Source organism: Hylobates moloch, unplaced genomic scaffold, assembly GCF_009828535.3.
Source record: "Hylobates moloch isolate HMO894 unplaced genomic scaffold, HMol_V3 SCAFFOLD_19, whole genome shotgun sequence".
NCBI classification, from domain to species: Eukaryota; Metazoa; Chordata; class Mammalia; order Primates; family Hylobatidae; genus Hylobates; species Hylobates moloch.
Window position 1 is genome coordinate 39479340 of NW_026652294.1, and position 18945 is coordinate 39498284.

Genomic DNA, 18945 nt, shown 5'->3' on the forward strand with positions numbered 1-18945 from the left:
TGAATCTGAGGCTTCTGTCCTGGGAAGCAGACTCTTGAAAGGCAGCAGTGTGAGGCTCTGGTGAGTCAAAATGACTGTGATAAGGTCCCTGTTGTCCAGGTGCTTACAGGCTGGCAGACTTGCAAATATTTTTTCGGGGTGGAAGAGAGCATCACAATTAAATATATGCAAACTCTACAACAGACATCCCCTGTCAGAATTTTAGAGAAATATAAAGCCCTGAAGTACTTAGGCACTGGATCAAATACAGTTTAGGAGATACAACTTTTGTATAAAGTTAAGGCTTTTTTGAAGATTGAAATAAAATTGTCAAGGTTGAAGCATCCTTAATGCAAAAAAATTTCAGTTAGTATAGAAGTATATGAACTAAAAAGTCATGGTTTCCTGCCTTCACACTGTTTCTGCATTCCTTACAGTTACTCCAAGGCATGTCAAATCATATTTTTATGCATCTGCTCTAAGTTGTTTGTAACACAGTTATGGGATTATACTTTAAATATTGCTTTGCAGTGTGCCTATCATGACTTCTATTGCCATTATCTTTCCATGTCATGTATATTATTCTACCTCAATTTACTTATTTATTTTTAAATACTACATGGTAATACATGGTTGTACAAGTATGCCTTAATATAGGTCACTATTAGGACCTGTGGCCTGGGATGCATGGTGTTGCCTAAGGTAGTTGTTATTGAAACAGCCAACAGGCACCCATGATCTTTGGCCACTGTCTCTGCTTGAGTCATAGAGGTAATTCTTGCTTGTTTTTCTGTGAAAGCAGAGCAGGCACAACTCTAGAAACGTTCACAATTTCTGAAAGCAGCTGGTATTTTCTGCCGTCCTCCGTAATTATGGCACATGTATAAAGGAGCAGATTCGACACACAGTGCACTCTGAATAGGCTCTTATCCTTGTAGTGGAGTGTTTGGGTTGATTTCTGTCCCTAATTTTACCCTGGAGTACATACATTTCATTAAGGATTTTGTATTAAAAGCACATTCTAAAACATCACTATACAAATTAGAACTTTATTCTTTCTTAAAAATTTTTTTTAAATAATTTTTTTTTCTTTTGAAGAGATGGGGTCTCACTCTGTTGCCTAGGCTGGGTCTCAAACTCCTGGGCTCAAGTGATCCTCCTGCCTCAGCCTCCCAAAGTGCTGGGATTGCCGCCGCGCCCAGCTGAAATCAGAACTTTATTCTAACCATTGGGTTTCCTCGGGTGGAGTAAATATAAAATTGATTTTCCTCAGGCTTGGGAGTTTCAGGCAGACTTGAGGCAGCCCTTGTTTTTAAACTGGAATGATAAATGGAATGACTGGATGGTTTTACATGACAGTAGCCATTTCCCCTGAAGGATATGGAGAACTTTTAGGGTAGTCTTCGTAAATGTCGGAAGCAGTGCCTAATTATTTTTTCCTGCAGCTCATAATGACCTGCTACTAGAGTAGTCATTAGTCTCTCCTTGGAATCGTATTTCTTGATGGGCCTCAGGTGCCTTACATGAGAGCAGGTGTGAACCATAAATGGATAGGTTGGACAGGTGCCTGTGCGTGTGGAAGCCTTTAAGGACAGTCACGAGGAGGGAAGGATGACACTGCCTGTTCAGGGTCACTACTCCTGCCTGCCACTTGCCTCCCGAGACAGAGCACCAGGGCAGGGATTGCCAAGAGGTGAACCTGCTCTCAGGGAGATGTGGGGACCTCAGGGTGAGCTGAAGCCAGGAACGGGCCTTGGGCACACTGACTGCACCCCTGCCCCTTGAGAGCATCTGAGATGTAAGTGTAGGCTTTACTTCCTGAGCTGAACCTGGAAATGTGCTGTGCTTCCCAATCGGAACAGTTGCAGATACTTAGTTTTGGTTTTAAATGATAGACATTTTACATTGTGCCTTTTCTATTAAGAAATATGCTTTTGTGGGCTGGCTGTTGTGTGAGTGTTTAGCTTATATGATAAATGGATTGTGTATGTGCACTGAAATATTAACCTACTGTTGCTGGAGTTATCTTTCTAGTTGCTGTATTCCTGAGGATAACTCTTTTGTGGGTTTTGCTGTGTTTTCACTTTCTCGCCGCTTTGCTTCGATTCCGGCTTCTGGCCTATCTGGCTTTTTACCTCTGGCTTTTCTTCTGCCGACCTGTTGACCAGATGAAAACCAAGATGTTGTGTAGCAGCCGCAAAAGGAAGGGCAGGATATCCCAGTTCCCAGGTCCATTATACACTCTGGCAGGTTAAAAAAACAAAAGCCTGAAGTGAAGTATGGCTTGTAGTTTCGGCATGAGAAAAGCGCTCCATTTGAAAAAGCCGTCCACTGCAGAACCTGCCTGCCCTCCCTCTCACTCCTGAGGAGTCTGTAGCACCGTGGCGATGGCTCACTAGTGCCGCTGGAAACCTGTGGCAGGATTGTTTGGGGGAGAGACGTCATCAAAGTAGGTTTGTGTGCATGCGTGTGGGTGTACGTGTTCACCCTCCCACCCGCTGAAACTTTAGATGCAGTAAAGCATTCTCACATAAAACAATATACCTTAACTGGGCATATTGCTCTGTGGGATTCAAAAGTATTTTGTAAATTCTGCACTTGAGGGCTTCTTGGAATCAGGATTTTGTCTAGTCAGTGAGCACTTCTGCCAGTTCCTGAAACATGGGCTGCCGTGCCTGCTCCCCAGGTGCCGAGCTGTTCCTTCAACCATGGCCACCCTTTGTCTCACCATCTGAAAGGACACACATTTCATGTGGAGTGTGATCACTTGGATTCTCTCAAAAACACTCTTTTTTTTCCCATAACTTTATGTAGTTTCTTAGGTAACACATGCTCTATTTTTGTAAGCTGCTCTGAGTTCTTTTGGGCTGTGTGTAGGTGGGCATGGACTAATTTTAGGGCATGGTGTGGAAATAGTATTTGTATTACTGTATAATATGTTTTCCTTTCTTTTATTAGGCAAGAAAAAGTCATATTTCCCACGTTGTTCATGGGTAACTGAATTTGTTTGCTGTGCTCTTTTTCATTCTTTCTTAATCCTGGTGTGTGCTGGAAGACACGTTAACAATCTGGTTCTACTAACTGCATGGGGCTGGCTCAGCTTTAACCAACTCGCAGCCCAGCAGTGAGCTTTCCTGTTCGACTTGACTGTGTGCCGTTATTAGTTCAGCTGTGAGAAACAAGAACAAATTAGTTGCAGTGGTCCTGAGGTGGCTGGGAGTAGCATGCCAGGTGGCACGCCTGAGATGGGCTAGGGTGCTGTAGTGTTGATTTCAGAGTCTGGCGATGGGGGTTTGGGGTCACTGTCAGGCCCTGGGATCACCTTTGACTGTCTTCCTGGGACTGGGGTTCTTCCCGTTACCCAGTTGCTTCTGTTTTCTCAAATCAGGCACCAGCGTGAGCACTCCCTCACCTCTGCGCTCACGCATGGAGTCCCCAGTTAAAATGGAATGGTAGATGGGGACGTGTGTAAGATCTGCCTTACATTTCAGAACTGCTTTGCAGTTTGCAGAGCCTGGGCTGAGAACTGGAGCAGGCTGGAGCTGCTCTGAGCCCACACTCATCCACTGAAATAGGAGACTCAGGTGTGGCGTGTGCCTGCCTGCAGGCTCTTCTGGATAGCTTGAGCCCCCCCTCCTGCCCTCTCCAGTATCCTCATCCTTGCTGCTTTGGCAGAGTTAATGTTTCCATCCTTCATCTCAGCTGCTTTAGATTTATTGTCCTGAGTAGCTTCTAAGTGTGCCTCGGCTCTTCCCCCTTTTCACTTCTTCCACTGACATTTTACAACTGACCTTAGCACTTTTTCTAGCTGGATTCTCTATATTTCAGTCTCCTTAACTAGTCTTTGGTGGTAAGATCATGAAATTTTATAGCTCTGGAACCTTTTTTTACATATATGATTCCCAGATCTGTATCTTCAAGCCTGCCCCATCTCTCTTCCTTCAGTCCTGTCTTGTCCACTGGGACATTGCCCTGTGGCTCTTTGCTGCTGCCTGAAACTGAATCTGTTGCATATAGAGAGTCTCTTCTCTTGAAAATCTTTTCCCCGTGCACAGCTTTGCAGGCCTCCGAAGGGACTTCACCAGACCTGTCATCCCATCTAGAAGGCCAGCTTTCTTCTCTCTCTGTTCTTTAACTTTCTACTTTTTGACTCAGGAGAGAGGCACTAGGTGAGACCCTGGTGGATTGATGTTCTGTCTCTACTCTACCCACCTGCACATTAAGCGTTCCACTTCTGTCCATATAGAAATTTACCGGTTCTCTCTGTATAGTCTGGGCTGCACCACTGACTTTTCCCATTAGAGCCTGCCTGCATTGGAGTGCTGAAGTGGTTGCTTCTGAGGGCTGCTAGGTGGCTTCTGACCAGGAGGAGACTAGAAAAGGGTCCTGGCCAGGGCATCTGGAGGCAGCTGTGGGCCCGACTTCCCCATCAGTGGCTCCTTAGGTGAGCCTAGGCTAATGGCTGGAGCTTCTCTTGCTTTGGTTGCCTTGGCAGTGGAACAGTGGGATGCCCTGTTGTTCCTTACGGTCTATCTCACTTGAAAATGCCAGAATCCCATCCTCAACCTGTTTGAGGAGCCATCTCCTAGTTGCTGCTTTTGCATACCCCTGTGTCCCAGGTGCCAGATTCTTCTTGGCATCCAACAGTGCTCCCTTTCTGCCGGGTTCTGGGGGCTGTCTGCAGTACAGGTTTGGGGGCTTGCCTGCCACTGCGATGTGTCAGGCCGGGAATCTGAGGTTCACACGTGCTAAGAGCTGCGGCCATTTGTGGAGCCTGCCTGGTTATCCCTGAAGTTGCTAGGAGAAGCAGGTGTCAGGGACTCTGGGACTAGCCAGACAGATGGAGCCTATTATATGAGGGCTACCGTGGCAAATAGGATATGGCCTTGGCCCCAGAAGAGGCACAGGCCTGTGACCTTGGGAGAGTGGGAAGGATGGTTTCAAACTTGCAAATGTGTTGAAGCTCAAAAATCAGACCTCTCCTAACCCAGTGAGGAAAGAGACAATCTGGCTGTTTGTCGTCGAAGTAGGACAGTGTGCAACAGGGAGAAGTGACATTTGTCAGAGCCTTTGTCCTGGGGCTCTTGGTCTCTGTATGCGTGGTTGGAATTTAAACTCCACATATGTACTCTGAGTTTAGTTTCTTTAGACATGAACTTTGTTTCTTCCAAGTAGGCAGGGTCTATTTGTCAAGTCTCTGCATGCCTGTTTCTCTGTGAGGTCATCGTCGCCCTGTCAGTGTACGAAACAGCTGTCTCTGCGGGGAGTGTGTGTCGGCAATTTTTTTTTTTTTTTTTTTTTTTTAAGGAGAACCTCTCTCCATGAGTCTGTATTCAGCTCCCTGGAGCCCTCTGATGAGTAGGTGGGGGCAGCAGTGGGCAGATGTGGTGCAGTGTGGCCCCTTGTTGTAGTTGGCTTTATCTCCCAAATTGCTAGTGGGACAAATTTTCCTGGGAAGCTTTTCAAGGTGGAAAGGCTGAAGTGGCTCCTGAGAGAGGTTCCAGGCTGCACGCTCCCTCCCCCTCTCGCTGCTTCCTGTGGCTGCACTGCACGGTGCGTGAAAGGGATGCTGGGGGCGCTCCTTGCATCGCTGGGCTCTGGGTGCGTGAGGGGGACGCTGGGGGGCTCCCTGTGTCGCTGGGCTCCGGGTGCTGGGTCCTGGCTGCAGGCTATTGGGTTGGGCTGGGCTGTCTGCACATGAGTGCATCGAAAAGCCTACTCATCTGGCGTTGCTTGCTAAACAATTTTTAAAAAGTTATTTTTCTCCACCCTATTAAGATATTCATGCATTAATACATTATATTTGGAAAATGTAAGGAGATTTGGAAAATGATTAAAAAAGGATAAAGTAGTAAACAAAATTCACCCACAGCCCAGAGGGAAGAAAAGTAACGATTCTTAAATTTTCTTTCTATGATATATATGATCCTATGTACATATATGTTGATGTGTATGTATATATATGTGTGTGCATATATATAATGTGTGTATATATACATTTATTTATACACACTCCTCCTCCGCCCCTGCTTTGTGGATTTAGCTACATGGATAGTAATGTCTGTCTAAGGGGCTACAGTCTAGAATCTAGAATATATACTATTTGCTTTTTTTTTCTTTCATATCATTGAATCTACAGTTTGGTAACCTGCATCTTTTTCCACTTAGTGTTAGTTACATTCTGAATATTTTCCCATGCTATTAAAAAACTTGTGGAATGTGTTTTTAATGGCTGTGTAATATCTTATTGTTTAGTTGTACCATTATTTATTTAACTAGTTCCCTATTGCCAGGCATTTAGACCTGCTCTATGGGCAGAAAGAATAAGGACTGTGGCTTCCGTGGCCAGTGTGCGGCAGTTGCCAAACAGGTCACGTGGTCCTGGTTCCCCAGGATTCCCAAAGGCTCAATTCTCCAACCAGCTGGTGCTTTCCAGGCAGCCAGTGCCCCTTGGGCCATCAGAACCCTACTGCGGGCGAGGAATAATTTTAGAAAGCAGATGAATTTCCTATTGTGTGTGAGCGATTTTAAATGAGTTTGTTTTTCTTTTCCCCTTTCTTCCCTTCTGTGCTCTGGTTGCTCCCACAGGGCAGTAAACGGCTTTGACCCCGCTCCTCCTCCTCCTGGTCTGGGCTCCTCGCGTCCGTCGTCAGCGCCGGGTATGCTGCCTCTCAGTGTGTGAGTGCCCAGCCTCCAGGTGGGGGCTCCTGCCCTCCTCCAACAACCCAGGACACCCACGCCTCACCCCTCGGTGCCTGGGCCCAGCCCCGTGCCCCTCCGTCTGCCTCCGCACGGCTGGCAGAGGGCAGGCTGCATGCAGTGGCGGCTGCTGGGCCCTGCCCAGCCCCGGAACTCTGCGCGATATCAATACTGGCTATTTTCTCTTCTCGCCGTAGTGCCGTTGGTTTCACATGATTGCACTTTCGTGGGTCGCAAGGTGATACATACGTGTATTACTTGGTCACTGGATGCAGAAGTACCCATTCATCACACCTGCCTCATAGCCCCCACTCTGCTGTACTGATAGGATTTAGTTGTGTTTAGGACATTGCAAATCTTCTAGAAGTTCTCCCCCAAATCAGCTCAATGTGTGCCCTCGTGAGCTCCCACCCAGGCATCTCCAGTGCTCATGATCATGTGTCCCCCAACTCCGCCCCTCACAGTTTGGGCCTGTTTCTGGCAAAGAGTCAGGAAGGTTACTGAATTAGGGAACATTTTCTGCACCTTCTGATTTTACTTAAGCAGCTACCATTCCATGGACTTGCCTCCCAGAGCAGCACAATGCCTGTCTGAGCCCCACGTGGCAGGAGCCTCTGGGACGGGGTACACACAGGCCGAGCCTCTGTGCTGTCTCCTCCCCCGTGCGCCTCAGACTCGGGGTGACGGAGGCGGGCAGCCTCTCGCCAGCCTTCCCGTCCTTCAGTTCAACGACATCTTTGGAGCGTTTTTGTTTTCTCTTCCAAGGGCCGTCCCGTTGTGTTAGGAAGGGTGAGTGGCTGGTTCCAGGGCGGGCCGGTGCCAGCTCCGGGGTGGACTGAACAGCGGCGGCTGTCCCTGTGCATCCTTTGATTACTCTCATGCTGCATTTACTGTTTACATTTGTTTTATTGTACATAGGTTTGTAAACATTATTGCCTGAGATATTTGTATATAACTTGGGCTTTGTAGCTTTTATTTATTCAGAACTCATATGGCATGTTAATGGCTCTGATGGTGTCCTCCTCTGGGCAGCTGTATAGGATCATCATGTGGTTACAAAAAATACTTCCCCTCAAAAAAAGTCTTTTAATGTGGAAACAATAAATTTCACAGAAAAAAAGGATTGACGTTGCTTTATTCAGTCTCTGCCATCCCGTGAGAGGAGAGCTGGGGTGCGTAAAGCCAGGTTCCAACGTCATTGCTGCTCTGACATGGGACACATGACGGACGGACAGCAGCTGTGGAATGGGACAGAGATCAGGCGGCCTCTGGAGATGTCTTATGTGCGGAGGGGGCGTCCTCATGCTGTTTCTTGGCACTGGCTTCTGGGCTTGGCTGTGATTTCCAGGAGCAGTTTGAGAATGGCCTGGGCCCCATGTGAAAATCTGAAAGGAAGGACCAGGATGTTGAGGGCGGAAGTTCACAAAGTCCCAGAGTAACTGGGATGGATCCGGGAGCTGGTCCTGCAGCTGTGCTGCCATTCATGACAGATGTTGTCATTCTGGGATTAGAAGTCGCTTTGAACTGGCACTTCTCCTCATCCCTCAGGTTAATGCTAGCAAGTGAGAGAAGGTGTCAGATATTTGGTAGGAAGACACGTTGAAGAACGTGTAAACTGGGGGTCTGTGTGAATGTATCAGATTCTGAGCACTGTTTGCTTATAACAACAGAAACAGTATATTTTATAGTTTTAAAACTATAAGTAAATGAAAACGATGTGAATCAAAACCCTAAGAGACTTTGGGAGGCCGAGGTGGGCGGATCACAAGGTCAGGAGTTCGAGACCAGCCTGACCAACACGGTGAAACCTCGTGTCTACTAAAAATACAAAAATTAGGCATGGTGGCGGGCGCCTGTATTCCCAGCTACTTGGGAGCCTGAGGCAGGAGAATCGCTTGAACCTGGGAGGTGGAGGTTGCAGTGAGCTGAGATCATGCCACTGCACTCCAGCCTGGGTGACAGAGCTAGACTCTGTCTCAAAAAAAAACCACAAAAAACCCTGAGTGAATAAGAACTATTAAGTAGGATCCATTGTCACACATTTCTCTATTAATCTATAGACAGGAATATCTGCTGTTAGTTCCTGGAGATTTTGTCCTGAGCTGAGTCTCCAGGGACACTCGCAGTGGGTGTGTGCTGTGCTCGGCTGAGCTGCAGTGGCTGAGAGGACAATCCTAAACCTGTTGTTGATGTGCAGCAACTTCCAGCTTCTTTCCCAGCCCTCACTGGAAGGATTGGATTAGATGAGAGGTCTCAACATTTAGCCGACCTCTTTATTTACTTAGGAACCCCAACTAAAACACAGCAAGCAGGGCTTTCACGGTAAAGCACAGATGATGTTTGGAGCCCTGAATCTTCGTCCCTGGCTCCCCAAATGCTTTCTCATTTCCTTTGCATCTGAACACCCTGGGCTTCTCTTATCCAGACTCTGCTGCCAATTGCTGGTCACTCAGTTGATAGCTGGAGGCAGGGCCCTGGCTACAGGGGCCCACATGTCATCCACTGCATGTCACCACTGCTCTGGGTCCAGAAGAGCCTGGGCCAGGTCCCTGGAGGGGTAGCAGTGTGCTCTTGGGCTTATTTCTGATCCCTTTGGGAAGAGACTTTCACTTTAAAAATTAAAAAAATTTTTCTTAGCTAGTCTAATTTAGCAGTGGGGGGTTATATACCAACTTTAGTGACTTTTTTTTTTTTTTTTTTGAGATGGAGTCTCGCTCTGTCACCCAGGCTGGAGTGCAGTGGCTTGATCTTGGCTCACTGCAACCTCCACCTCCCAGGTTCCAGTGATTCTCCTGACTCAGCCTCCTAAGCAGCTGGTACTACAGGTGCCCCCCGCCATGCCCGGCTAATTTTTTTTTTTTTTTTGTATTTTTAGTAGAGGCAGGGTTTCACCATGTTGTTCAGGCTGGTCTTGAACTCTTGACCTCAGGTAATCCACCCGCCTCGGCCTCCCAAAGTTCTGGGATTACAGGCGTGAGCCACCGTGGCCAGCCTTAGTGACATTTTTTTTTGTGGCTGTAGCAGCTCTTGGCAAATGACCCCCCGTGAGGAAAGCAGCCGACTCCCTGGACCTCATCTCCTGCTTTCTGTTTGGACCGTGGGGTGTAAGATGCTACTTTGGACATGGTCAGAGAGAGCATCTGCCACCTGGCATGAATGCTGCTATGTACTGTTTGCCTGTCTAGCTAAAGAGTGCCTCTGTGTGGGTTTTCTTCCTGGAGCTGCCACGTACCTGGTTTCGCGTGGCTCTCCATGAAACCCCGGGAATGAGCCCTCCTTGAGCCGCGTCTGGGTGCCATTCCTCCCTGCTGGTGGGGCTGATCTCCTGGGTGGTGGACAGCCTCTTGCCTCCAGGTGTTTTCATTTCAGCCGCTCAGTCCCATCCCTCGCTCCCAAATGTCCTCTTACAAGAAGTAGTAGCCAGCACTCCACTTCCTTCAGCCCAGAGTGGCCAGAAATGACCCCTGACCAATGCAGCTGAGACCCAGGAGCCAAAGCTGGGACCTTGAGTCACAGTGAGGCCTGCAAGAACTATACAGAGGTGACCTGAGGACAGGACACAGTGCTCTGACCTCAGGTGGCAGAAAGGACAATGGGCCCGGGTTTGAGTTGCCTGAGCTTGCACGGCTAATTCATGGTGAAGCCAGGCTTGGGCACGAGCCCAGTCTTTTTCTGCTGTGCCTTTCCAAACTTGACGCCTCACTGGCCTTGACTCCCACGCTCTGTCCTGTGCCTCGGGAGAGGAGCAGGTTTTGAAGGCTTGGAAATGACGAGTGGCGGGGCCGGCACAGCCTTTGCAGCAGGAGGAATCGGTTCACGTAGCCTTCCTCCTGTGCCCGCTGCGCATGCTGACTCCGCCTTTCTTGGCAGCTGCCCCAGAGACGCCACTAGTGTGCGTCTCCTGAGAGCCAAGGTGGAATCTGGCACTTCTGGGAGAGGGGAGGCATGCTGGGTGGAGCCACAGCTTTAGGGAGGGCCCTGTAGCCAGCTCTGCCCCCTCCCCGACCGTAACAGTGTTGTGCCCTGTCTCATGGTATGTGTTGGTGAAACAGCATTCCTGAAAAGCAGGTTCCAGTGAGGCTCCAGAATTTCCTTCTAAGCTGCTGATGCTCATTCTGCAAGGTTTTTTTTTTGTTGTTGTTGTTTTTTGAGACAGATTTTCGCTCTTGTTGCCCAGGCTGGAGTGCAATGGCATGATCTTGGCTCACTGCAACCTCTGCCTCCCAGGTTCAAGCGATTCTCCTGCCTCAGCCTCCCAAGTAGCTGGGATTACAGGCATGTGCTGCCATGCCCGGCTAATTTTGTATTTCCCATTCTGCAAATTTTGATGCTGTGCTTTATCGATCTTGCCAGGAGTCGGGCAATGACACCATCACAGCTGCGCCTACTGACAGTGATTGTGAGATACAGGAGATGTGGCCCACGTGAAGCCGGGGGCGCCTTGGCACCTGTGCAGTATGGCACATACTTGGGAGAGGCAGCGCTCTGCATGGGGATCTGTGAGACCCAGTTTGTCGGTTATGTCGCCTTATCTCTCGAATAAGGCTTTGTGACATCCAGTCAGCTGGAATGGAGCCTGTTACTGGGCTGCCTAGTCTCAGTAGGGGTTGAAGGCTGGGGCCACACTTTCTGCCCAGTTTACAGGCTCTGTAGCTACAGTGAATGTCTCTGAAAAAGCAGTAGCATGATGGACTTACACCCTTTCAATAGCTTCATGTAAGATTCCCAACAAGAATGAGGTACTTCACAATCTGCTGGATTCCCAAATGGCAGGTGCCTACAAAAGGAAGTGGACTTCTCTGTCTGGTCCTGACAGCTGGCTCAGGACGGCATTTTGGCAAACACTCAACATCTGGGAAAGCTCTTGGTGCGGATGTGGAAAGGGAGGAAAGGTGGAAAGGGAGCGGTGCTTTCTCGCGTCCCTCCCGGAGACTGGGAAGCCTGTGTGGGTGGGGCCTCGCAAGGGGAGACCTGGCTGGAACTCTAGGGAGAGGAGTCACCACTACTTCCTGATGATTCCAACCTGGAGCCTGTTCTGGCTTTTCTCTTTTCTGGGGGGGATGAAGGAAGAGCAGGAAAGTGTGGTTTGACGACAGAAAGCTCTCTTCTCCAGTCTTGACATGGACATGTCTGTCCGTCAGCAGCACCGGCCTCTGGGGAAAAGGGCCCTGGGTCAGTCACACCCAGAGCCATAGGAAGGGCTGGCTAGCAGAACAGCTTGGCCTTACGGCCCACAGTTCATCTTAGCTGAGGTTTCCTGGGACAGGAAAAATTGGTGACACAATGATGTGACAAATCTATGGCCTGATGCCATCAGGAATTGGAAGTGTCCCCTCAAGCTAGCAGGCTAGAAATAGGTGTTATCAGCTGGGCATGGTGGCTCACACCTGTAATCCCAGCACTTTGGGAGGGAGGCCAAGGCGGGAGGAATCACATGAGGCCAGGAGTTCAAAACCAGCCTGTCTAACATGGTGAAACCCTGTTTCTACAAAAAAAAAAAAAAAAAAAAAATACAAAAATTAGCCAGGCCTGGTGGCGGGTGCCTGTAATCCCAGCTACTCGGGAGGCTGAAGCAGAGAATGGCTTGAACCCGGAGGTGGAGGTTGAAGTGAGCTGAGAGCATGCCAGTGTGCTCCAGCCTGGGAGACAGAGCGTGACTCTGTCTTGGGGGAAAAAAAAAAGTTGTTATCCCTCTGAAGCAGTTTAAAATAGTCCCCTGGAATGGCTGCATTAAAGAAAATAAATAAATAAAAACAACAAAAACCGACATCTATGATGCAGCAAGGGCAGAGCGCTTACGGCCCTAAACGAAGCCCCGGCACCGCCTCATGGCGTCTAGACCCAGGCTCGACAAAAGAGCAAGCCTCTCCCAAGTCTTGCCTGAGTTCCTCCTTACCGGGAACCACACTGCTGTTGAGTAGAAGCTGACCAGCTTGACCTTCTGATACACTCAAAGCCCAGCTGCCATAAACTGTCTTCCTTGTGCTCTGAATGCCCAACAAAGGTTGTATAAATGACTCTTCATTAGGTCTGGAGTGTTGGGTCAGTCAAGAAGGGTCCCTTTTAGTTATTAAATAGTATCTTTACAGAATCAGGGCCTGGAATTGGGCCACACAGATGTTTCTCCTGGCATGCTGAGTAGTTGGGAAACCGTGACGTGAACACCAGTCAGATCAGCCAGTAGGGAAAAAAATTTTTTTTTTTTTTTTTTTTTTTTGAGACGGAGTCTCCCTCCTCCGTCACCCAGGCTGGAGTGCAGTGGTGTGATCTCGGCTTACTGCAGCCTCCACCTCCTGGGTTCAAGTGATTTTCATGCCTCAGCCCCCCAAGTAGCTGGGACTATAGGTGTGCACCACCACACCTGGCTTCTTTTTGTATTTTTAGTAGAGACGGGGTTTCACCATGTTGGCCAGGCTGGATTCGAACTTCTGACCTCAAATGATCCACCTGCTTTGGCCTCCTAAATTGCTGGGATTACAGGCTTGAGCACTGCGCCCAGCCCAGAGTTCTTACTTTTTGAGAAAAACAAGCCTCTAAACTGCGTACACTCTTGGATAAGATACTGGATGTGGGGGTGGAACCCTGCTGAAGCACCATACCTGTGACTCACCTTTCCTCTCCTATGGGCACTTTGGCCCACTTCACACGTTTCCACTGCTGCCAAGAAGCCTAGTCATAGACCCCTTACCCCCAAAACCAGCCTAACCCAAGAATATTATGGAACAAGAAATCAGCATTCTCTGTGTGATTCTGTGCTGCCCTAGTATTTCTCTCATCCTAGTTGGCCCGCACTAGAGAGGCTGCCCTTGGCCTCATCACTGAATCCTCCAAAAGCATCATCATCTTCAATGCGTGTCTGCCCGAAAATGCGGCCTGAAATGTCTTGGACCCCTGAAAACGTCCTAACCCAGCAGTGAGCCTCATTGGCTGGTGACCAGAGCCCTCCAAAATCACTCCCTTGACAGCTGGGCCAGCTCCTGCCTTTGGGTGGTCTTTCCCTTCCTAGTGCATGTGCACCCCTCAAGGCACTGGCAGGAACAAGAGTTGGAGCCAGGACTGGCCTGAGAATTATTCTGTCGTTTGACCTGGGAGACGGCGCCCTCGCGAAAAGGGCCTGGCGCCGTCATTTGTCATTTGAAGTCTGTGTGTAGCACCCACCCTCCAGTCAGATCACAGATGGGAAATCGAGAACAGAAGGTGAGAAAACAGATTCCATGTTCACATGATTATTCTTGTTTATTGAGGTCTCTTTATTCTCCACGGGTGCTTTTTTCTCCAAGTAAACAGAGCAGGCGCAAATATCTATAATGAATAAATTTATTGTCTTACAAAAATCATTGTCTAGAAATATGGGAATACAAGAAAAGATATTTGCGGTCAGGTGTCTGGTGGTCAACAGCCAGTACAGTTCATAAAGGGGGAAAATCCAAGATTCCAAACCCACAGGACAAATTCTTCCTAACAGATGTTAAAGCTTTTAACCCAAAAGGTTTGTGTTTTCAAGCACATTGCAGAGGATCAAGGATTTAGAATTAACACTGATTCATTGTCACTGAATGTTTGTAATACCACTTTGACTAGAGAGGTACATGATATGAAGCACAGTCAAAACTGAATACATTAAATTGTTATAGAGGTGAATGATATATTCAACATTGTCTTAGTACTGTAGTGTCTAAGGCACTTTCCGTAATGTCAGTTTGCTTAACTATCAACCAAAAACAGGATGCTAAGTGTTCACTGTAACACTGTCCAAAGGGAAGGGAGAAGGAAAAATGAAGGAGTCACACCCACTGGCATGTCAACATTCAGGAAGATGGCATCTGTTCTGGAGGCTCCATAAACCTCATTGACAAACTTGGAACAAGCCTTGGACACAAAACCAATATTCCCATTTTGGGCTCAAAGCAGCGGCTGAACTTGCAAGGTCAGCGTGAGGGCCTGGCTGGCGAGGGAGGGCCTTCCACCAGCTCAGCTTAGGGCTCCACGGCTGCTTGCTCCTGACATGAGGAGGGCGCCGGCAGAGCCAGGCGGTTCGGGAGACCATCTGGAAGTCTACATGATCCATGGCTGCCACCTGGGGCCTCAGCTGCAGTGTGGCCACTATCCCTTCTATGCACAGATCAGCCCTGGCCAAGGACAGTTCACATGAGTAGATGCGGGACACCATCGACTCAAGGGGCAGGGCCCCCCTTGGGGGATGGGCATGGTAACCCCAAATGGGTGTTGCTTCCAATCCAGCCCACCCCTCCTACTCTTTCCAAAGCCCCTTTCACAGTTTGCTCACTGAAATAGTGTTGATCATTATTGAAGGAAATGAGAGATACAAGTGCAGTTTAGAGTCCACAATGGTTTAGGAGACTTGATGTGGCTGAGGAGTCGGGGGCCACGTGAACACAGAACTAGGTTACCTGTCTGTATGACAGAGAGCATGCAGAGCGACTGAGCGACGACCACGGCGCTGCCCCAATAACCCAGCGACCCACAACCAAGGGCCTGGAGTTTGTTTTAAAAAGGGTTCTTACCATGTTTTATAAAATGGTCTCTTGATGGCTATATGGAAAATAGATGCAATGATGAAACAATCTGTTTAATATGTGTGTCCTGTGTGCGTCTATATATAAAAAGGGGAGCAATTGTACCTAAGTCTGAAGCAGGATACAGTATGCGTAGGCTGGAGAGCCTTAAGACACAGTTGATCTTTCAGGAAGGAATCCCGTAGCTTGCCAATTTCTGAAATCTGCAGGAGGCCTCAAGGCAGGCTGGCACCGGGGGCGTTCCTAAGTGTCCCACTGTATTGCCTCCTCTGGCTTCCTGCGACTTTACTCTGACTGGGGTGGCTGCGTCTCATTGACATCACTGGTCTTACTTTCCGTGTCATCGTCGGAGAGCTCCAGGGAAGCTCCTTCAATGTGCAGCTGGCGCCGGCCAGATCGGCTGGAAGAGAAGCTGATGGGGCCACCCCGCCTGGAGAGGACAGGAAGCGGATGTGTGTGGGTAAACAGACAGGAGCATGTGGCTGTCAATATGTTCAACCACTCAATGCCATGGAACCTTCCCCTTGCACCCCTTCCTTGGACACGACCTTGTGGGGGCGGCAGTACGATGGGGAAAGACTGTGTGCTTTGCTGCCTCTCCCACAACCCTGCCTGCAGAGTACGTGGAGCAGGGTCCTCGGAGAACTGGGGAGGACTTGATTCAGCCTAGGACTGTCTGTGATGGAAATGGTAAGGAAGACGGATTAAGGCCAAGCTCTACCTGCTAACCAGGGAATCAGCCAGATAGCAAATACTTTATTGAGAATTTGTGGGCCACATAGGGACTCTGTTGCATATTCTTTGTTTTTATAACCATTTAAAAATGTAGAAACCATTCTTAGCTTGGTGGCTGTATAAAAGCAGGGTATGCACCAAATCTGCCCATCGGCCAGATTTGCTGAAACCTCTGCTGACCTGGTCTTCTGGGGCAGCGATGTCAGCTGTAGCTCTCCCACGCTCCGCCCTCTCACTGGTACACAGCAGATCCAGTGTGGTGAGGAGGACAGTGCTGAGGAGGGCTGATGGCACCAGGTCCCAGGAGGAGCTCCTGCCCTGCTTTTCAACAGAGGCTGGGAGCTCACCTCGCGAATGGATGTCTGGACAGGGATGGACACCTGACCCAGCTCCAGCCTGGTGTGGTGGATTAGTGTGGTCCTTTAGTGACTGGCAATGAGTGGGGCCTGCTCCTCTTTTATTCTCCCCAAGGACGACTATAAAGGTCAGAAATCTTAAATGAAGTGGTTCAGGAGAAAGAATGGGTCACTGGGTATGGATCTAAGTAAACTTCCTCTGACCAGCTGCGCCCCGAGCCTAAGCTAACCCGCAAAGCAGCTGCCTGTCAGCTCAGGGCCGCATGCCTGCTCACCTCAGCCGGTTCTTCAGGGTGCTGACCTCGCGGCTCAGTCCCTCGTTGGCCTCGGTGGCATCATCCAGTTCCCGCTGAAGTTTACGCCGAGATGCGTTGGCACGCGTCGCTTCTTCTTCTGCTTCCTCCAGCTGGCGTTTAAGCTGCTTCATCCGAGTGTTGGCCTTCTCCATCTTGGGGAGGGTACATAAACCAAAACAAACCAAACTGGTGAATCCAGTGTCGGCCTCTCTGCACCCTGAGCGTGGCAGTGTGGGGCTCTGCCTGTTACCCTTGTGAGCATGCGTGTACACGGATGTACACGCATGCCTGGGGGCTGGTCGAAGGCTCTGTAACTGGCCTGCCGCTCTCAGCAAAGCCGGCATCTACAAAGCACACTAGGCCAAAAGAAACGAAAAAGTACTCAAGACTCCGTTTTTACCAGATTTCTGCAGAAAAATGACAGTTTACTGTCTTCACACACGTGACCTAGGGGACTGAAAGGGAATTGCTATTCTTGCAAAATGTGGGAGAACCAGCAATGCGGGACAGTCCCCAGCCCGGGAGATTGTATAATGCATCTTTATACCTCCTTTCAAGGAAGGGCATCTCAGATATTAGACTCGGATTCAAGCAGAAAGCCACCCTGGGATGACATGCCACAGAACTAAGAGCCTCCCTTTTGGACCCTTCATTCCTGAGCCACACAGGCACTGGTCAGTGCCTCGTGGGTCCAGCGCACACCACCCTCAACTGTGCTCCGTGTTGCTAGGCCCCAAGGGTGGGGGTGGGAAGGGAAGGCCAGGTTGCCTGACTGAATGAAGTTGGGGAGGGTTCGGGCCAAAGGCAGTGAAATCAGATCCATCCACCTTTCTGGCCAGTGTCTGCAGTGTGAAGTCTCACCAGGCAGAGGGCAGGGAGCGGGAAGAAGGGTACAGCTGCCCATGGTGCAATCAGGGCAGGCCTGACCCACAGTTCAAAGTCCTGTGGAACATTCCCTGTGTTCTTAGAAAAGGGGGCCTGGATGCAGACGCTGAAGCTCACTCGGGTGCAGCGTGCAGTACCTTTGTCTTCCATTCACTTTCTATTCAGTATCTCCTGCGTCCACCCTACACCCAGCCAGTATCTCATGACTGCCAGCAATATCCAGGAACTATACTAGGCATTAGGGAGGTAACAGGGAGCAAAATGGGCAGAAATCCCTGTACTCATAAAGTGCACATTCTAGTGGAGAAAGCAGGAGCTTTACAGTTCAGTCCAGGCCTCACTGAACTTGCTTCCTGACCTGCTCTCCCCACCCTCCTGCGTCTCGGGTACTGGGAGTGCCCACCAGGAACATGGAACAGCCCATGTTAGCTGAAACATCAGAATCGGGAGGCCCCTGAAGTCCACTGGTCAGTTGTGCCACCACCTCATTCTCCACTAGTTCCTTTGCTCACGCACTTCCCAGGGAGGCATTTCCTCACATACCTGCTCTTTATACTGATCTGCGTGTCGACGCTCATCCTCCACCTGCATGAAGATTTCTTTCAGCTTCTTCTCAGTGCGACGGACTAATTTGTTGGCGGCTGCTCGTTCCCTGTGAAAGTGGTCACAGTAGTTTTGAAATTCTTGAAATGATATTTTGTGTGGAAAAAAATATTTTTTAAAGTCCTTTTTCTTTGGGAAGATGACACATGGTGGGGGCATTATGGACCTCTCTGTCCAGAATATCGCGACTAATGTGGTGCTGAAACCTTTCCTTCTGGTCAAAATCAGAATTGCCTTTAATGGATTCCTCAATAGCGAAAGGTAGAAAAAGCGCATTATTCCTGCATGTGTAGGTGTTAATTACTGTACACGGTATTAATCACTGTACTCAATTATCTTACTTTTTTTGTTTGTTTTTGAGATGCAGTCTTGCTCTGTCACCCAGGCTGGAGTGCAGTGGCGCCATCTCTGCTCGCTGCAACCTCCACCTCCTGGGTTCAAGCGATTCTCCTGCCTCAGCCTCCTGAGTGGCTGGGACTACAGGCATGTACCACCATGCCTGGCTAATTTGTGTATTTTTAGTAGAGACGGGGTTTTACCACGTTGGCCAGGCTGGTCTCGAACTCCTCACCTCAGGTGATCTGCCCGCCTTGGCCTCCCAAAGTGCTGGGATTACAGCCGTGAGCCAGCGCACCTGGTCTGTACACAGTGATCTTCTTAACAGCGAATGTTACATACAATCTACCCGTCAGTTATACTTAACATAGACTTTTGAAGACGCCATACTTAATCACCTGAACTTTTAGCCTGAGAAACAACCCAATTTATTAAGTGATTGTTTCACTTGAGAATTTACTAATTACCTACTGTGATGTAGGGCTTTGGCAGCTCACATTGAAAAAAACCAAAAAACCC

The 18945-nt window shown here is 49.1% G+C and overlaps 2 protein-coding genes across 10 annotated transcripts in view; one reads left to right on the forward strand and one right to left on the reverse strand.

Moving 5' to 3' along the window:
* Positions 1 to 18945, forward strand: part of NDEL1 (nudE neurodevelopment protein 1 like 1) — a 54546-nt gene that overhangs the window by 24511 nt on the left and 11090 nt on the right. The window contains exons 9-10 of one of the 4 annotated variants that reach the window (XM_032139179.2): positions 2938 to 2972; positions 6568 to 7956. The exons of 2 other annotated variants lie outside the window; for them this stretch is intronic. In XM_032139179.2, coding sequence (XP_031995070.1) covers positions 2938 to 2972; positions 6568 to 6575 — 43 coding nt within the window. In that variant the 3' untranslated portion in view covers positions 6576 to 7956. Of the gene's footprint in view, positions 1 to 2937; positions 2973 to 6567; positions 7957 to 18945 lie in introns of those variants that run through there. One more of the 4 variants, XM_032139178.2, reaches the window with a different exon arrangement.
* Positions 13889 to 18945, reverse strand: part of MYH10 (myosin heavy chain 10) — a 156218-nt gene continuing 151161 nt past the window's right edge. For all 6 annotated transcript variants that reach the window (XM_032139177.2, XM_032139174.2, XM_032139176.2 and 3 more), the window contains 3 exons: positions 18031 to 18139; positions 16582 to 16754; positions 13889 to 15645 (listed from right to left, as the gene is read on the reverse strand). In XM_032139177.2, the coding sequence (XP_031995068.1) occupies positions 15501 to 15645; positions 16582 to 16754; positions 18031 to 18139 (427 nt within the window). In that variant the 3' untranslated portion in view covers positions 13889 to 15500. The remainder of the gene's footprint in view (positions 15646 to 16581; positions 16755 to 18030; positions 18140 to 18945) is intronic.